Here is a 19,183-nt window from a genome sequence, read left to right on the forward strand (position 1 = left end):
AACATGGAGGTCACACAAATCACTGCAGACACACACTGTGAGAAAAAAATAAAAGGCCATGACAGTGCATGGCCATTAATCTAAGCTGTACTCATTGCAGTCAACAGTGCTCCACTCACTGCTGAAGCGACGAGATGTGGGAAATGTCAATTTCCGATTTGGGAAAGATCCATCTTTAGATTTCTACCCATTCCAAACAATGCGGTTGCACATAGAGATATTCAGCTTTAGGAGCAGCTTGTTAGTCTTCCTCCGCTCAATTGAGAGCTTGTCCTTCTCAAATCTCGACAAATTACTCCTGTCTAGATAAGGATGACCACTGAACGAGAAAATGGGGAACAAACTGAATTTTTACACGGCGAACAGATTGGTAGCGAAACCGCTGTCTGAATTGACTGAAACTAGTAGCACTATGTTCCAACTGCAGGAAAGCGTACGCGGTCAAAATGAGCTAACACATCTCTCAACCACTACTTAAATTCGTGCCTGCTACATCACAGAAGTGGGAGGGAGGGTCTGCATCTATGCTCTGAGCACAGCCTAAGCAAACAGGAAAGTTATCAAGCGTTATCACAAAAGATGATCAAGCACACTCATCTAGGAATCCAGCACGCATCGTTATCATCGTTAAACCTCTCGTACGTGCATAATACTGCATTTCAATACTTGCGTCATGCCAGTTTTGATAGCTTGCTCTGGCTACAGCAATACTACTAAAGATTACGATCTTCGCTTTTGTCGCTCGGTAATGGCAGAAGGGAGGGAAAGAATAACCAGCAAATTTACGAAAGACGGAAGGGTGACAATGAGCTACAGTTCTTGAAGCGGCGGGAGTGGTTGTAAAACAGACAGCTACGTGTATATAATTTTGGTGAGAGTGAAAATGTGGGCTTGAGTTCGTCTTCTATGTGGGTGTGGGCTCAAAGGCCCTGCAGTTTCTCCCAACCTTTCTTTTATTCCATTCTCATTCTGCTCCTGCAACACTATAAGCTAGCACGATATGTTATCGTCAATGGTGCCCGAAAACAATTGGATCTTGTGCATCACGTGCTGGCTATCAATGCTTCTAAAGCTTGAAGATTACAAAGTCACTTCAGGCTTACTGTTTCGTAAATGACAAGCCAACAAACTGTTTCAGGAGGCTAGAAAGACACAGTGCACATGCTTGCTTGCCCCTAGGAACATTGAAGGCTGCAAAGATGATGGTAGATGGTGGTCGACTACATGCCCTATGCAATGAAAAACCAAAAACAATGGGCAGAAAAAGCACACGGATACTTTTCTTTTCCTTCGGAAAATCAAGTCCGAATGCTGGTGCCCAAACAAATGCAACACATGGTGCTCAATACAGCAACCTAATCTCAAAAAAAGTTATATACAGGTTAGCAAAGAGCGTACCGGGACGGCACCTCACTCGGGAGTTTAAGGACAGAAATTAAATCAATGTGGAATGTGACAGCAAACATTGCAAAAGCTTCAAAGCACAATGTGTTGTTGTTGTTGATGATGATGATGATGATGATAATAATAATAATAATAATAATAATAATAAAAACATGCTGCACACTGTTGGCCGGGTGACAATAAGCAAAGGCTGTATTCTTGAGCGATTGCTTTTGTGGCCACTTTCGCAAGATTTTGCATAACTTGGCACCTGGCACATCGGCATATATGGCTTTCAGTCAGCCATGGTCCTACGGTACACCGTTCAGGCAGCCTCGTTCACATTTTTCTCTCTCCTGCTTGCAGATACGCAGACATCTAGGTGACACAATGCAGTATGGCTGTGCCCTAATCCTAACGTGTATAAAACAGTGCCAATTAAAATATTTTTAGTCTAATGCCAAAAAATATTCTCAGCTCTACAGTGAACCAGGCAAGAACCTAACAGTGCCATGCTAACAGCCCAACGTACAGGCTTCTCTAAATTTGCTAAAGATCTTAACATGAAACATCTGCAGTGCTTTCAAGCAGATATTGTCCAAAAAATGCCTTTGATTTAAGTAGAACACAATTAATTTAATAGTACATTGGCGCAAGAACAAATAAGAATGTCATGCATCATCATCATGGCATTTTAAGTTTTTGCTTTAAGTTCTCTCGCTGTCTAGCAATTTATTTGCTGAAATATGCTTCGAACAGAGTGCACCTAACTAGTCTGTATTATTACTATTTTTTTTCAATGTGTTTGTGAAACGCCATAACACAATGCCACTCCTATTTTGTGAGCTTCGAATCGCGGGAATGCCCTCGGCACTCATGTTTAGCACATAAGGCTTTATTGACAACATAAAGTCTTTCGAAAAGCCAGACAGAGCTTTCATGTGTTTTTAGTGGCTAAGTGAGATGGTGTCATTCACAGCATGAATGAACCAAGCTCAGTGCCATCTAGGCAAAATTCCCGTGCATCAGACGCATTTTCCAGAATGTTTTAGCTGACTAAGCGCTAACCACGTCGTCATGCCCCATATGTTTGACATGCAAAATGTAAAAAGAAAGAAAGAGAATTCTGCCAAATGCTCGTATGCACTTAATGTAATGAGCACACAACAATACAGCCATAATTTTAAATGCTTGTGAATGCCTGCATGTTTCGTTCGATGCAGTAACAGGGTAACCTTAAAAACATTGTTGCGATATTTCACTCTACATTCAAACACTTTCAAGCACCAACAATTTGCCCGTAATATTCTAGAAGATAACATGCCTAGTCGAACATAATTGTAATCAAGCGTAAGGTTCCCTTTGGAGATTGCAAACACAAAATTTACAAAGCTTCGAATTAAACACAGGAACATTAAGCTTTCAAACAATAAACTTGAATAAAGAAAGTGCAGAATAGTCTATTAAATAAGTTAACAGGTCTTTCAGCTTTTAACAAGTATTTACAATACTGCTTGGAAAACAAAAATAAAGACAGGAAGTACACAAAGCATAACAATATTTCATTATGAGAAAAATCCCTTACTTTTCTCTCAACTGCTAGTATAAGTTAAGGTAAGAAAAAATAATGTATGTTGCATCGACCAAAATATCAGGTTGGGAAGCTACTCCCATCAAAGACATTAGTAACGTCATTTAACGACTCACCGGTATCGCGCATGGTGCACTGTCAAGCACTCACAAGTGCTTATACCACATCGAGCACTAAGTGAGAGGAAACTCTTTCCATGCTCTCATATTTCACAAGCTAAGACAAAGGCCAGGCAGTTGGCAACTGGCATCACTTATTGGTTTACTCTCTCTACACTGCAACAGTTTCAGCAGAAGATGAATGGGGATGATCCAAAGCACACACCTTCCTACAAAAAACACACTAACATGCACTCCTAATATCACACATGTGAGACATGTCCACGTGACAACTAGGTGGGTGAAGCAACGGATGATCAGGGAATGTGCATGACAAGGCCCTTACTTCCCAACCAGCGAGCAGCCAGCTTTTGAAGACTGTTGACGCTAAGGGTCTCACACCTTAGTCACACTAGGACACCTAACAGAGCAGCCATTCATCAGAGAACGGCTCTGAAACACACGCACAAAACTATCGCTCTTGGGTGAACTGGTTTTCACTCGGGTATGAAGGTGCCGAGGAAATGGAAATTCTCCCCAAGGTCCCACTTGCAGGTCATACCTGCGAGTGAACATTCGAGATGATCACACGTAATGCTACTAAACTAAGGAAGTGACGTGAATGTTTGAAGCACCCAAACTGAGAAACTCTACGCTCTGCTGAAGAACGCAGAATTAAGGTAATCTCACTCTCACATCGCTGAGGGTCACGTTGGCGAAGTGGTGGGCGAAATGCAAAAGCCAACTCATCCTTGGCCAGCAGTGAGAGCACTGCCAAAGCATGACAGTTTTGACGCTGTGTGGCCCCCATACCACAACAAAAAAACAATGCGCTTTAGCAAATCATGAGGAAGGCTGGAAGCATGTGCCTCAGGGCTCAGAAGAGGCGCCAATAACCGAAGCAAATGACGTGGAGTTTGCGCGTTCTAGTATGGGGCACTCTAGCACGGCAGCGCCGACACTACTTCGTCGAAGCATCATGGCAGTGACGAGCATCCACTTGTTGTGACGCGGGTCGTAGCGCTCGACAGTGTTGAGGCTTGAGCTGCCGTCATTGCCGCCAACGGCGTAGAGGAAGCCGTCGGCTTGGACCACCTCGTGTGTCGTCCTGCGTGAAGATATCGGTTTCGGTCAAGGAAAAGATTTTCAGCTCGAAGCTGCCATTTGCAGTTTGGTTTAAAGGTTGTCTGGACCGGTGATTAGCTTTTAGTTCAGTATGTGATGAATCACTGGCAGATCTAGAGGGGGACCGTAATGTCACGAAGCATCCTGGGTCTGACAAGTCACAAAAAAAAATGCATGAACGAAAACCAGTTGGGAAAGCTGCTTAGAATCCCTGCACCACCTCTTCATGAGGGTTTAAGAAATGATCAATAAAGTACAGTCAACTTCAGTCAATTTGAAATTGATGGGACTGACAAAAGCAGTAAAATTATTCTGCACATTGAATATGTCAGAACGGGGCAAGTACTGCTGAATTAAGCAGCAGTTTGTAGTGTTTGGGAGTAATTTTTCCCCTCTTTTTTTAAAGAAAAGGCAAAAATCAAGCAACAAACCACTGCTTCACATGGCACTTGCCCGATTCAGACATGCCCCAGAATCTAACGAGCAGCCAGTTTTTATGAGCTCAAAGTAAAAGTGAACACAGAAACGATACAGCTCCTAAGCAAAGTGGAAATCCGACATGGACACAATTTTTAATTAGATAAATGTAGCATACCTCTGATTTGGGCAATCAGAAAAAGATGAAACCAGCAAAGTTTACCTTCAGACTGGTAATTTATTTACACTTAATGTCCTTCATCATTACTCTGATGCAACACTTAATCGCTCCCTGTGGAACACGTGTCGCCTCCCATATTGCACATTTATTGAACCCCACAACAACTGCAGGATGGTAGCCCACGCCAAGACTAACCAATTTGCTAGTTCAGCCAGTGATGCATGCAATTCTGCAGAATGCCAAGAAGACCCGACTTGACTTTGCTGCCACTAGTTTGGTATGAAAAATAAAATGTTTTGAATGAACTTGTATAATCAAAAATCAAATCCTACACAAGAACTTGTTCTTTCACCATCTTGTGATGACAATGGCAATGACAATGGCAAGATTCTGGGGCATGTCCGAATCAGGCAAGTGCCATGTGAAGCAGTGGTTTGTTGCTTGATTTTTTTCCTTTTCTTTAAAAAAAGAGGGGAAAGATTACCCCTAAACACTACAAACTGCTGCTTAATTCAGCAGTACTTGCCCCGTTCCGACATATTCAACGTGCAGGATAATTCTACTGCTTTTGTCAGTCCCATCAAGTTCAAATTGACTGAAGTTGACCGTACTGTATTGATAATTTCTTAAACCCTCGTGAAGAGGTGGTGTAGGGATTCTAGGCAGCTTTGCCAGCTGCTTTTCGTTCATGCATCTTTTTCTTTTTTGACTTGCCAGACCCAGGATGTTTCGTGACATTAGGGTCCCCCTCTAGATCTGCCAGTGAAATGTTGTGGCTAATCTTTCACGCAGCACCGAACACACTTTTACTAAGCGTTTGTTATAGGCCGGCACAAAGTAGCCAGGATTTTTCCAGTCAGCTTAATAACGTACTCAGTCAACTGTCCACAAAGCATCCTAATTCACATATCTTCCTCTTTGGCAATTTTAACTTTCCGAATATTGACTGGCATAACCAGCCCGCACCTACACTTAACAATGGAGAAACAAGGGAATTCCTAGGTTTTTGCAACAACCTCAACCTTACTCGCGTAATACTTGAACCTACCCACGTACGGAACTACGCAAATGTTTTAGATCTCTTATTAACCAATCACCCAGACAGCATTCAGCCCGTTACATACCTACCTGAAATAAGCGACCACAAAGTAATTCAGGCTAACCTTCTCCTTACGCCAAACCGGCGCCGCAAATACCATAAAACCATCCGTCTTTATGACAAAGGAAATTATAATGCCATAAATAATGAACTTAAGGGGGGAGGCTAATCTGGAGACCGAACTTTTTTATTTTTAGATATATCCAGACGAAACTTTCAGGGTACGTTCACACAACCGAACTATGAGGGACTGCAAAGTTTCATGAAGATGTGTTTATTAGTTCCAGAGTTATTGAGGTCTAACTTCTCGTCACGTTTTCATTCCCGCAGTGTTCAAGAAAATTGGTTACTGTTCAAAGACAGACTAGAAAGCCTAACTAATAGGATTCATCCCCCAAGTTAGTTTTCACTATTTAATTCACAAAAACCATGGTTTACTAAAACACAGAAATGTTTGGAGAACAAAAAGAAGCGTATTTACCGTTCAGCCAAGTCTCAGGGAATGCATAGCGCATGGGTAAAATATCACGAAGCTGAAAGATCACATCTCGCCGCTGTTTCTAATGCCAAACATACCTTTTTTCACTCGGACTTGCCGAATATGCTAACTAGTAACCCCACAAAGTTCTTGCAAGTTATCAATCCACATCACGCACCAGAAATAACCCTCAAAGATGAGTCAGGCACAATTTTCACTGATGCTGAGTGCGCTACTATGTTTAACTCTGCCTTCTCATCCGTATTTATGAAAGAAACTGAAATACCGCCATCATTTTCAGCACCACCCTCAGTGTTAAATTATGCTATGCCACCAGTTGTCTTCACGTCATCCGGAATTTCGTCCCTAATTGAAACCATGAAATTTTCATCTTCATCCGGTATTGACAATATTAACTCAAAGCTTTTAAAAAATAACAAGGATATTTGTGCGCAATATTTATGCTTACTTTTTTCACAGTCACTGTTATCAGGTCAACTACCACGCAATTGGAAAAGCAGCAAGGTCGTTCCAGTTTTCAAAATGGGTAAAAAAAATTCACCGCTTAACTACCGTCCCATTTCCCTTACCAGCGTGCCCTGCAAACTCATGGAACACGGCATCTACTCCAATGTCGTGAGCTTCCTCGATTGTAACAACTTTTTTCATTCTGCGCAACACGGTTTTCGAAATGGCTTCTCACGCGAAACACAGCTGGGCATTTTTATTCATGATTTGCATGCTAACCTTGACTCTAACCTACAGACCGATGCTATTTTTCTGGACTACGCAAAAGCGTTCGACAAGGTTCCTCACCAACGCTTACTACTAAAACTTTCGTATTTGAACCTCCCCTCTAATATCTTTAAATGGACAGAAGAATTCTTGACCAACTGCTCACAGTACGTCACCGTTAACAACCGCAACTCCAATCCTATCCCAGTAACGTCAGGTGTTCCGCAAGGTTCTGTCCTCGGTCCGCTTCTGTTTGTAATTTATATTAACGATTTACCAACCCAAGCCTAGTAATATTCGCATGTTCGCCGATGATTGTGTAATTTATCGCAAGGTTAATAACGCTTCTGACCAAACATCTCTTCAAGATGGCCTTAACCGCATTCAGGAATGGTGTGCCAATTGGTTAAGGGAACTTACCCCTCAAAAATGTAAAATCTTGTCCTTTACGCGTCGCCGTAACCCAGTTCATTTCCCATACGTCATAGCTGAAGTCCCTGTACAACCGGTTCTATCATACAAGTACTTAGGCATTACCTTGTGTGGCGACTTGTCTTGGAGCACACACGTTACGAACATCATTTCATCCGCTAATAAAACACTTGGATTTTTAAGATGTCATCTCCGCCAAGCCCCTAAGCATGTGAAGTTATTAGCGTACAAATCCCTTGTCAGACCAAAATTAGAATATGCCTCACCCATTTGGAACCCGCACCAAGCTTACCTTATAAATGCACTCGAATCAGTCCAAAACAGAGCAGCCAGATTCATCCATTCATCACATTCTTATGACATCAGTGTGTCAGCTTTGAAAGCTGAATCTGACTTATTGCCCTTATCACTTCGTCGCCACATTGCCAGCCTTTGCTTGTTTGATAAATTTTTCCATAGTTCACTAGGCCACGCACCCTACATCGTCCCTCCAGCCTGCATATCTCATCGCACTCGTCATCCGCTTCAAGTTTCCCGACCTCGTGCCCGAACTACCACCTTTGCCACATCATTTTTTTCCCGTACTGCAGCAGACTGGAACGACCTACCCAATGACATCGCAGCCATCACGTGCTCATCCAACTTTGCCAATAATGTTACCAGTCATGCTTCGTTGTGTTAACACTTGCTCACCAAAATATATGTACCCGCCCCTTATGTAATACCCCTCGTGGGTCTTTAAGGTAATAAAATGAAATGAAATGAGTTCGAGTGGGTTGTTGCAAATGTCACAAGTGATGTTTTATATCTGACTGCACCGTGCAGGCAATATTCGGACTTAATATGCTTTTCAACAATGCATGCATTAGAAACGGGTAAGTACGGGAATTGTTCATTGCGAGCTGCCAGTTATCGGCTGAACATCTTTCTAGGGTAGGCCAAAAATGGGAGTTTTCGACAGGAATCCGATGCTGCAGCCAGTTAGGTCACAACTAAAGCAACCAAAAAAAGCGTGAAATCGGCAAAAACGCAGCAAAATATGCAGTGTCACATTGAAGATGTTCAAAGAGAAACTTGGTCCATTTTTCTTCCGTTAATAATATCTTTCTCCCAAACGTATGCAGATACAGTCTGGAAGAAACACCCAACTGGTCTCCCAGATTTGATTAATGTTTCCCTTTAGTAAGCATTCAAGAAACAAGGAGGTAACAGAAGAGAAATGAGCGACTTGCCTGCGGGAGTGCATGGAGCCGACGTGGTCCCACATGTTGGCGGCCAGGTCGAAGCGCTCGGCGCTGCTGAGGCAGAGGCTGCCGTCGTTACCGCCGACAGCGTAGAGGGACCGGTCCAGGACGGCCACACCGCAGCTGTTGCGCCGGCTGTGCATCGACGGCAGCAGCCGCCAGCGGCCCTCCCGTGGGTCCAGCCGCTCCACTGACGACTGGTAGTTGGCCCCGTCGTGGCCCCCCACAGCATACAGGCAGTCCTCTGCAAGGGGCCAGTGTGCTCACTCACAGGCAAAGACTTGTGCTAGATGATCCCTTTGTCTCACCCGACGTTGAGCTTAGCATGAATGCAGTTGGTGTTTGGGAAGCTGAACATCTGTGCGCTGATTAGCTTGTCAGATTCAGCTTAGAGTTTGTCTTTAAAGGACGTCTAGTGCATTAAAGAAGTGACATTTGCAGGTAGATAAAAATACGACTTTGCACAGCCAAGAGCCGGTCAAGGAGTAAGTCATTTTTTTCTGAAATCTGTTTACGATGCCACTGGCCAATGAAAGCAGTTATGAATTGGTGGCTTCAAAGAGTGTGGTTTCTTGCCTGCCTGGTGGTTGGCCACATTATAATCATCCAACATGGCACAGGCAGACTGCTGCCTGCATGTGGACATGCCTGGCAACTTGATTGACTCGATGACATAAATGAGCGAATGCAAGGTCCACGAGTAAGGCTCATAGGCCAGTGTTCACTGGTTCAATCATGGCCATGGACTGTCCATTTTCTCTTACTGTTGAGTGCTGTCTGTATACATGCAGTAGGTGCCAGCCATCACATAATCATATTCTTTACTGGGCCTCCCGGCAATATATACTCCTATGCAATCCAATAGAGGAAAAAGTCGCGGTTTCATCCGAAAAGCGAAGCACCGATTGTGATAGAAAATTAGAGGACAGCAATATGAATTAAGGATAGTAGTTTTGTCGGCCGTATAAACTTGTAAACATAGGCACACTAACTAAATTAACAAGCACAGTGTCAAGTGAGCATAAGCAAACATGAACACACCTGACTTGACGACCACGGACATGTGCTGCTGGCATGAGGAAATGTGACAGCAGTAGAGAGCGAACTGACATTTTTACTGTCTACAGCTTCAACGAAAAGTGGGTGCCGAGAACACACAGCACGCACAAAGCTGTGAGCCGCCACCGTACCTAGACTCTGCCACAATGCAGATTGCTCTCAAGATACGGCCGGGCAACCACGTGCAGCTGCCCCATGCGAAGTTGCAGGCGGAGTTTAATGCCCCCTCTCTCTCCCCTCCCATCCCCTCGGTGCCTCACAACATTGAACGCCTCACTTGCCACAGAAGATGGCGCACTTCCTCTCCGCTTCCGCCCCTTTTGCGCAGGCGAGATTGAGCCACGATCGTCATCTCCCCGCACACGCTTTCACTTGCACATACAGCACAGAGTGCATGGCGAGGATGTCATCGTCCTTGGACTTTATACGGAACCTTATGGCAACGGCGGAAGTGCACTTGGAGTGTCCATATAATTGCTATCACAATAAAAAAATGCAGCGCTTTACTTGCAGAAATGGCCTAGATAGCAGGAAGTATTCAGTAGGAGAGCTTCAGCTTAGATGACCTGCCAAATGACAGCCTCCTACGAACTGTTGATGGTACTGATTGCATATGGCATGAGGGAGTAACTTATTACGGGAGTTGAGCAGTGTTACCAAAATGCAGCGATTACTCTAGCTGTGTAACCGTGCATCCATTCAGCGAAGTTAAGGTCGTGAATTACAGGAACTAGAAGCGTTGTAAATTTAACAAAGGATTAACAAATCTGCACAAAGAAAATCTATTGGTTTCATCTACCATAATTATAGTCACAGTTCCTCACTGACACAGACACTGCAGTCGCTCACTAATTCTCTGAAATTCTTGTACGTCATCGTTAACTCCATCTGTGGCTTTTGTGACTGCAACTATATCATACTCGCTACAGAAGTTCTACTAAAAAAAAAAAAAAAAAAAACGGGAAGGAAAATTTGTGCAGAAACCATCTACAATGACTGTCAATGTAAGTGAATAACCAAACACTTCAATATAGCTATCACTATATTAAAGGAATGGTGCACTTGAAGGCGTGTATTTGTTGCAATGAGAACAGTTAGATAACATCTGGTGCTTCGCTGCATAATTTCATAGAGAACACAGGTGTTAACCATCACGTCTGCTGCACTAGTATACGTGGACAGCACGTGCGTCTCAAGAGTGCTTGTTGGTGTTCGGCAACAAACGTGCCACCTTGCAACTCTGTTGCGCGAGCACACACACCAATTTCACTAGTGCCTTTGTACCGGCGGTGAAAGCCCAAGCTCCAGCTACCAACGGACGACAACAAAAACAGATGAAAGAGCCACAGAAAGCCGTCTCCTTAAAAATGTTTCTTGCACGGACAGCAGACGCACCGAGGACGGCTAGGCGGCAGTATCGCCGACGATACTCCATGGCAGCCACGGAGGTCCAAGCACCAACGAGGGGGTCAAACTGTTCCACGCTGCTCAGGCAGGACGTCCCGTCGTAGCCACCAGCCACGTAGATGAGGCCACGCAGGGCTCCCACTCCGAGGCAGCTGCGTCGGCTGCCCAATCCCGGGAGCAGTGACCACGTGTTACGCACAGGGTCATAGCATTCCACCGACGACAGGTCTCGTGTGCCATCGAAGCTGCGAGATGGGATCAACAGGAAAATGGCAAAATTGAGCAAAATGCAACCTCACTTACGTTACACACTCTTGGTTTAATTAAGAGTGGCTAAAGAGAAAAATTCATCTGAAGGGCAATAGTACATTACACTTCTACAATACGAGTAAAAACACTGAACACACAAAGAAGCTTGGAAAGTAAGAAAAGATGCTAAAACAAGAAATGCGCAGCAATGCCACCTTTAAGATTCCGCACCAGCTCAGCATGATGTCACAGATTTTGATGGAATGTGTTCAGGCCTAGCTAATTCTTTTATCAGTCAAGATGTACTACATAGCATTATAAATGAGCCAAATATTAAACTTGACAAGGTTCGAGAAGTTTCGTTGCAACACTATGGCCCAGCTATTAATAAATACTTAGAAATCCATGATGTCACAGTGACATACTAGCACCAAATTTCCCAACTTTGATCTTTATTTATGCTCCTAACATTCAACCTATTGCTGTGAAATTGACGAAGAGTTTTAAAAAAATGGTTTCTCAGTTTAACTTGATTTCGTGATTCTCTTTAGTGCCCCTTTAAGTACCTAATTTTATTTTCATGAGGCATCACTGCAAATGAGTTTGGAATGCCTGCACCAAGAGAGTCATCAAGTGCAGCCAGCTATGTACCATTTGAGTGCGCAGTGCTTGAAGCACTTTTCTGCGAAATTAAAACGCCTTATTGCAAGGCGTTATAACAACCACGAAATGGTTTCCATTTAATGTTAGAGAATGATAATAACACTGAGAGTATCACTCAAACAATGTTCTGTAACAAAAGTTTCAATGCAGTGCATCACATCAAAGACAACGACTGGGCACTAAACACTACACCACTTTTCAAGTCTTAACCTCACACGTCGCACTACATTACTGTGATGGCCAAAGCTACATTCTGCCTGCCTACTCATCGTGTTGCCCTGTGATACAAGTATTGCACTTTCCAGCAAATTTTAATGTGCGTGTTCCTGCATTGCATCTTGCTACACTTGGTCTAGCCTGCCGAGTCTCACCCGTCGCAGTAACTCGAGACGTGACATTGTGCAGACGAGCATGAGGTCACAGGTTCGATCTTGGCCGTCGCGGCCGCGTTGCGATTGGTACGAAATGCAAAAAATGCTCATGCACCCAATGCACGGCAGAAACATTGGACCACCGAGTCTGTGCCCAAACAGACAACTTCGGCGATGGGTACATGCCACTGGGTATGCAGCCATTCTGGGTCAATCCTACGCCACTGTGACGAAGTGCTACGATGCCTTAAATGAACAGTAAAATCACATTAATTTGGATTTCATGGAAAAGAAAGAAAAAAATGTTCGAACTAAATGAATGCAGAATTATCGAGGGTATCAAGAAAATAATAAAGAAACGCTTACTATGTTAACACGCTTTTACTTACTGAATTAATCAGCAAATCCTGCATCTATATTGCACAAAAAAGTGTGGCAGCTGCAATTCTCATCGTCTCGTGACTGACTAGCACTCGCAAAATCTTGCAGTGGCAACGACTTCCTAACTTCCGTTGCAGCACGGCTATGGCATGCGTCTTCATCTGAAACACGCTTTTCACTACCATGCGCACATCCTGATTACTTTTTCGCCGGTGAGCTGGTAGCCAACAGATCGTCCATTTATCCATGCTCTCCATCCTTGACAGCTTCCGCCATGTTCGTGAGATGACACGTGCTACCATTGTGCTTAGTCAAAACGGAACTACTGTTTGTGACCTCTGCAGAAGAAACCGCAGCCGCTGCCGATGCGATCATGGACGGTTATGATCGTGGACGCAGTTCTGAAGGCTGATGCATGCATCTGGTCAAAACGAATGTTTGCCGCAACCGCTGTGGACGAAACTGCATCTGCTATCGACATGATCATGGATGGTGACTACGCAGTTATGAAAGCCCACGGCTGACGTGGTGTTACGCACTGCGATAAACGCAAGAACGAAGACTATAAAGCCACAAATAGGCATGAAGCATTCTGGCATCCCTGTCATTCACATAAAATTTCTGCTGGTGACCATGACAATTTTGGCTCTGCTGTTTTATTTGAGCTGGACACCAACGCCCTATTACTCTTCTGCGTCACACATTTGTGGCGTTCTGTGCTCGCCAAGCTCTGATAGTTGTCCGGATTAACCATTGTGCTGCCAAATACGTCCGAGTTAATAAGAGCTTGTTTCCATTAAATGATGTATATGCCTGTCAGGACCAGAGGACGAGCCCAAATGACCCGATTTTCCAAATTAACGAGGGTTGAATTAACGAGTTTTTGCTGTATTTTGATATATGCTGTACTACTCTGTGCATTCATCAACGTTTTCCCTTGACAAGCATCACACATCGCCTTAGTGACACCTTCCTCACTCAAACATGCTTCGTGTCATTTAAATTCCAACATTGCATTAGACCTACGTGTGTTATTCAGTCTGACAAGTCTGGTGAGGTTTGGTCTGACACTGGGCACACAACTTGCACCCTTAAACATACACACAGGCACACCACACAGAGAGAGTGGGAGCAGCATTGCCACGTCTTCGGCAGAAAAAGTAGCCAAAAATTGTCGATAAGTAGCCAAAAAGTCACCAACTGCAGAAAAAACGTAAATCGGTAGCCAAAAAAGTAAGCCACGATGCACAAACCAACAATTCTGAATTTTTGACGCAAAAATAAAGAAGAAAACGACCTGCAGTTTTCTCCTGCACTGATGCAAATGAAAATAAAAGAACAAAACTAACATTAGCACATATTATTGAATCATAATTTACCATAATGACTAGCTGACATTCTTTGATAATTTCTGCTGCACACTTGCATGCTTTCTCCTATCTGAAGCGGTGTCATCAGTTTCAGTAAAATAAACTCGCTGCACGCCATCCTTGCACCACTATGACTTCCAACAAACATTCCTGTTGCGAACTGTATGACGTCCTACAAGTTCTACTCTCCCTGGTATGCAGTCACAAGCACCTTTAAGAAACGTATACAGACACTGGCACCAGTAATGTCATGGCTGCCATGACGCATTTTTGGTTGTTGCAGTAGCTTCTGGTGCGAAGAAGCATGGTCTATGAGATTCACTATAGAGGTTAATAAAGGGAAAATGAGACTTAAATAAAAGAAAATTAAATGATGGGGTTTTACTAAGCCAAAACCACTTTCTGATTATGAGGCACGCGGTAGTGGAGGACTTCGAAAATTTAGACCACCTGGGGTTCTTTAACGTGCACCTAAGTCTAAGCGCACGGGTGTTTTCGCATTTCGCCCCCACCGAAATGCGGCCGCCGTGGCCGGGATTCAATCCCGCGACTTCGTGCTCAGCAGCCCAACACCATAGCCACTGAGCAACCATGGCGGGTCCGAAAAATGAGACATCCACCCAAACATAGTGATTGCTACAAAGGAAATGCATACGGTTTCCTCAAAAGAAAAGCTTCGGAGTTAAAGAAAAGTTCGTCCTGGTTTAGGACTCGAACCCGGGACCACCACCTTTCCGAGGCAGCCGCTCTACCATCAGAGCTAACCAGGTGGCTAGCAGATGGCAGGGCAAAGTGGAATTTATCGACAACTCAAAGCAAAGTCAACAGTTTGATGTAACAGTTCTGTGGAAACCTGCAATGTGGAGTGAAGTAATTAATAAATGGAAAGTGAGACATCCACCGAAACGTAGCAATTGGTACAAAGGAAACCCATACGAGTTCCTCGAAAGAAAAGCCTCGCAGTTGAAGAAAAATTCGTCCTGGTCCGGGACTCGAACCAGGGACCACCGCCTTTCCGGGGCAGCCGCTCTGCAATCCGAGCTAACCAGGCAGCTAGCAGGTGGCAGGGTGAAGTCGAAGTGTATACTGGAGGTACCTGCTGTCAGAAAGGCAATCAACAGGATATTGAGACAACTCACCCACCAATGGCGTACAGCATTCGGTTCAGTGCGGTGATGCCGGCTCGAGACCTCCGGTGGATGGTGGGTGCAAAAGAGCTCCAGCGGTCCGTGCGTGGGTTGTAGTACTCGCACTCACTGTGAATGGCAAACAGTGAGCCTCCACCTGGTGCGACAGAAAAGGCACATGAGAAGGTGTGGGGCAGTTGGCTATGTAACATTGACTGGAACAGCACAGAAGCGGGAATAAGAGAAACAACAGATGACTCACAGTGATGACTAAGATGATGAATTCATGACTTGACAAATTCATGACTATAACAATTGATTTTGTTTATTGAAATGAGCACATGCACTTATTACAGAGAAGGAATGAAGAACAAAACATTTATGAAGTATTAAACGACAATTATATTCTTGCAATAACTAGGGTTACGCATATGAAAGTTCCTTTTCAAGTAAGATGACTGACGACATGCTCACACATCTCATGATTCTTTCATCAATGAGGTGATGGACCCAGATGTCTGTTGATGATGGTGGAGTTTCCTGATCTCCACCTTGCCACACAAGCTCGTTTACAGTAGCTGAAAGCCACTAACCTGAGTGCCCGACTATAGGAATGCTGTGCCTTGTCCAGTGCACGTGTATATTCTGAACTCCCATCTTTCTCTCTCTTTCGCTTCCTCATCCACCTCCCCACATGTAGGGTAGCGAACTGGACAAAGTTTAACTTCCCTGCCTTCCCCTCCCCTTTCTTCTCTCCACCTTGGCAAAGGATGTATGGCAGCCACATGTGTATTGTTTCTGTTGCCTTGAGTGCAATATGTATATTCCCTTGTTTCAAGAAAAAAACACATCCATTAGCAAATGCTACGTGTCATCCATTTCATAATGTACACGAAATTCAAGTTTGCATTAGCATTGCCCAGTGCAAGTGAACGGCAATCAAGATCATATTTAATCACATATCTGCTCACTTCATGTAGAAAATCTACAGTATGAATGCATTATGAACTCTCAATGCAATATGTTTACAAAAATTGTGCGAGACAGCACACACTGTGGGAAACGGTGTAAGCGAAGCTTTGGGGAGGTGGCAAGGTGAAATGGCGCAACATGGTAAGAGACGTGGCACAGTATTCCCTCGCATCTTAATTGTGAGGCACATTTCAGTAACGAATGCTTCCTGCGACCACCCTGAGAAATGTGATGTAGTGGCACCACCAAACACAGCGTTTAAACTTTCGGACGCCACACAGAAAGCTTTGCTAAACATGGCCTCCCAACTGTAGCCAGTTTTGCCCCCAATGAAACTAGGATTTGGGTTCAACAGATACAGTCATGAATGAATGATGATAGGACTGCGCAGGCTCTTTTTTTTCCAGTGTAAAACCTTTCTAGAAGAGTCTTTAACTAGCGGGCAGCCAGATACAGCCATGAAACAAACCCCTGCAGAGTCTATCGAGTGACCTGCCGATAAGGTACCGATCAGATTGAGAAATCTACCCAGAACCCTGCTACTGATTCACGTCCAATACCAGGAAGGTAGGAAACGAAAGCTTTGCTTTAAAATGAAAGCTTGCAAGGAAGATTGAGCTATGCCAATTGTTGCACTGCCGAACAGGAAGCAGCTCTACTGGGATTAGACTACGGGGCTCACCGACGGCGAAGAGGTAGGAGCGGAGGCCCTCGGGCCTGCGGTGCGAGGTGCGTGGCCCAGCCATGGCAGCGCGCCGCTCAGGCATCAGGTGGTAGCGCATGGCCTCGATGAGCAGGTCCTTGCTCTCCTCGCTTGAGCGCACCAGCGGCTCCTCGCCCACCTTGGACAGCAGGAACTCCCGACGCATCAACGGCAGCCGACAGTGCTGCAGCAGCTGCAACAGGGCCAACACACACAATGACATCATTACATTCCGTGTCCGTTGCTGGACGAATGCCTCCCCCAAACGATCTGCACTTACCTACTCCTGCCTTGCTTCAACCAACTTCATCTTACACCTACAAATTTGCTAATCTTATCTCACCTAAAAATCATCTGCATTCTCAACTATATCCCTTTCCTTGGCAGCCACTCTGTTATGGACCTTTGGTTATCTGCTCTATGCATTAGATGACCTGTCCAACTTGTTTTAATTAAATACCTAGCATACTGCTTCAACACTTTGCATTGCTCATAAGTCTGTTCATCCAATTTGCAGAAGAGCGAGTTTTTTATTTATTGCACCACATGTTCATAGATATCTTGTGCGAGCTAAGCTTCCATAACTAGCTCGACAATACACCTAATTAAAGGTGGGAAAGTACTCAAGTGTGCAAATATGAATCAAGCAGTGACTCCTTCAATGGTTCAATCCACAAAATCAGATACCTACTTAGTTTTTCAGAGAATACTGGCCTTGTAGACATACTACGATGCCACACCTGAGATGCATCACTGCTGCACTCCAGCCGAATACTGCAGCAGACACTAGTAGGTAGGATGCTGCTTGCGTCAAGGCCCCTCGATTTGATCCAAGAGAACATAGTTTTTCAGACAACAGAGAAATCTTGCGCAATTATATTTGTGTCGCTCACTACACGACTGCCTGCAATGAACCATACAAAATTTTCTGCACTGGTCGTATCCTGTGCCATTATACCACAATGTCCCGAATTATGACTGTCAGAGCAGCACAGCTGAATGAATCCAAGGCACTTGCAGATGATGAAAAATCACTACTGCCATGTGAGGTGCACAGCATGTTGCACAATCTACCTAGCAAGGACCAAAGCGATTTCACTGTGGTGACTGTGCAAAGTTGCAGTTTAAGTGTGAACAACAGTTTCACCTGGTTGCAATGGGCGTAACTGCAGGTCCTGGTGTCAGCAGCAACATCAGATTTTTAGCATGTAATGTGCATTACAGTTAAACCTCAACATAACGAAGTTGGTAAAAATCGGTGATTTGCTTTGTTATATCGAAATTTCCTTATATTAATATTTGATCTTTTATACAAATAATTAAAGTCGCTGGTGGATTTTTCTTACACGGAAGGGGCCGCAAAATTTTCCGAATTATCTGGCACTCAGAAAAAGCAAATATGAATGAGAAAAAGATAATTTTGCCGAATTTGAGAGTTGGTGATGAAAGATGTGGTTCCATGCCATGCTGACGATATCTTCACATCGGTGGTAAAAAAAAGTGAAGCCAGCCACGTTCTCGCGTTTACTCTGGCCTCGTGGCTCATAGTGTGGATGACGCTATCACGAAAAGCCCTGGCAGCAGGGAGCGAATGCTTTGTTGGCCTCTAGTTTGAATGAGTTTCTAAAACTTGAGATTACGCAATCACCAGCACTAAATGCATGGGAGGACAGTGCACGGTGTCTAGCTATCTCCGCTCGCCAAGTCTTTGCACACACGGCAGATGATCTCTACAACAGGGTGCATATGGCACGCTCAGGCAAGCACAGCCACAGCCACGCTAGAAAGGGAGACGGGGCAACTCGCTCCCCCCTCCCTTCCTCCCTCGCGCGCACTTGATCGCGTTACCATTAGCTGTAGTGGCCAGATGTAATTGAACCACTTGACCGTCTGCCTCCACGAAGTTTCCATTTAGGGTCTTGGTATTCCTCTGCGGTGATAGTGAAATTTCGTTATATTAAAATTGTGTATAAACGCACTTCGTTATATTGAGGTTCAAAATACATGCTGTTCTATAGACAAGAACTTGTAAAAAATTCAATACTTCGTTAAAACGAGAATTTCATTACAGTTGCCGGCCGTTTATTTAAACCTCACG

At 44.3% G+C, this 19,183-nt stretch overlaps 1 protein-coding gene across 3 annotated transcripts in view; it reads right to left on the reverse strand.

The window, feature by feature from the left end:
* Positions 1 to 307: 307 nt before the first annotated feature.
* LOC135913117 (kelch-like protein 17) overlaps positions 308 to 19,183 on the reverse strand; it is a 55,081-nt gene continuing 36,205 nt past the window's right edge. For all 3 annotated transcript variants that reach the window (XM_065445796.2, XM_065445795.2, XM_065445798.1), the window contains exons 7-11: positions 17,065 to 17,278; positions 15,423 to 15,567; positions 11,238 to 11,494; positions 8,772 to 9,027; positions 308 to 4,180 (exon numbers count right to left, since the gene is read on the reverse strand). In XM_065445796.2, coding sequence (XP_065301868.1) covers positions 3,943 to 4,180; positions 8,772 to 9,027; positions 11,238 to 11,494; positions 15,423 to 15,567; positions 17,065 to 17,278 — 1,110 coding nt within the window. In that variant the 3' untranslated portion in view covers positions 308 to 3,942. The remainder of the gene's footprint in view (positions 4,181 to 8,771; positions 9,028 to 11,237; positions 11,495 to 15,422; positions 15,568 to 17,064; positions 17,279 to 19,183) is intronic.

Source organism: Dermacentor albipictus, chromosome 2, assembly GCF_038994185.2.
Source record: "Dermacentor albipictus isolate Rhodes 1998 colony chromosome 2, USDA_Dalb.pri_finalv2, whole genome shotgun sequence".
In the NCBI taxonomy this organism is placed as follows: Eukaryota; Metazoa; Arthropoda; class Arachnida; order Ixodida; family Ixodidae; genus Dermacentor; species Dermacentor albipictus.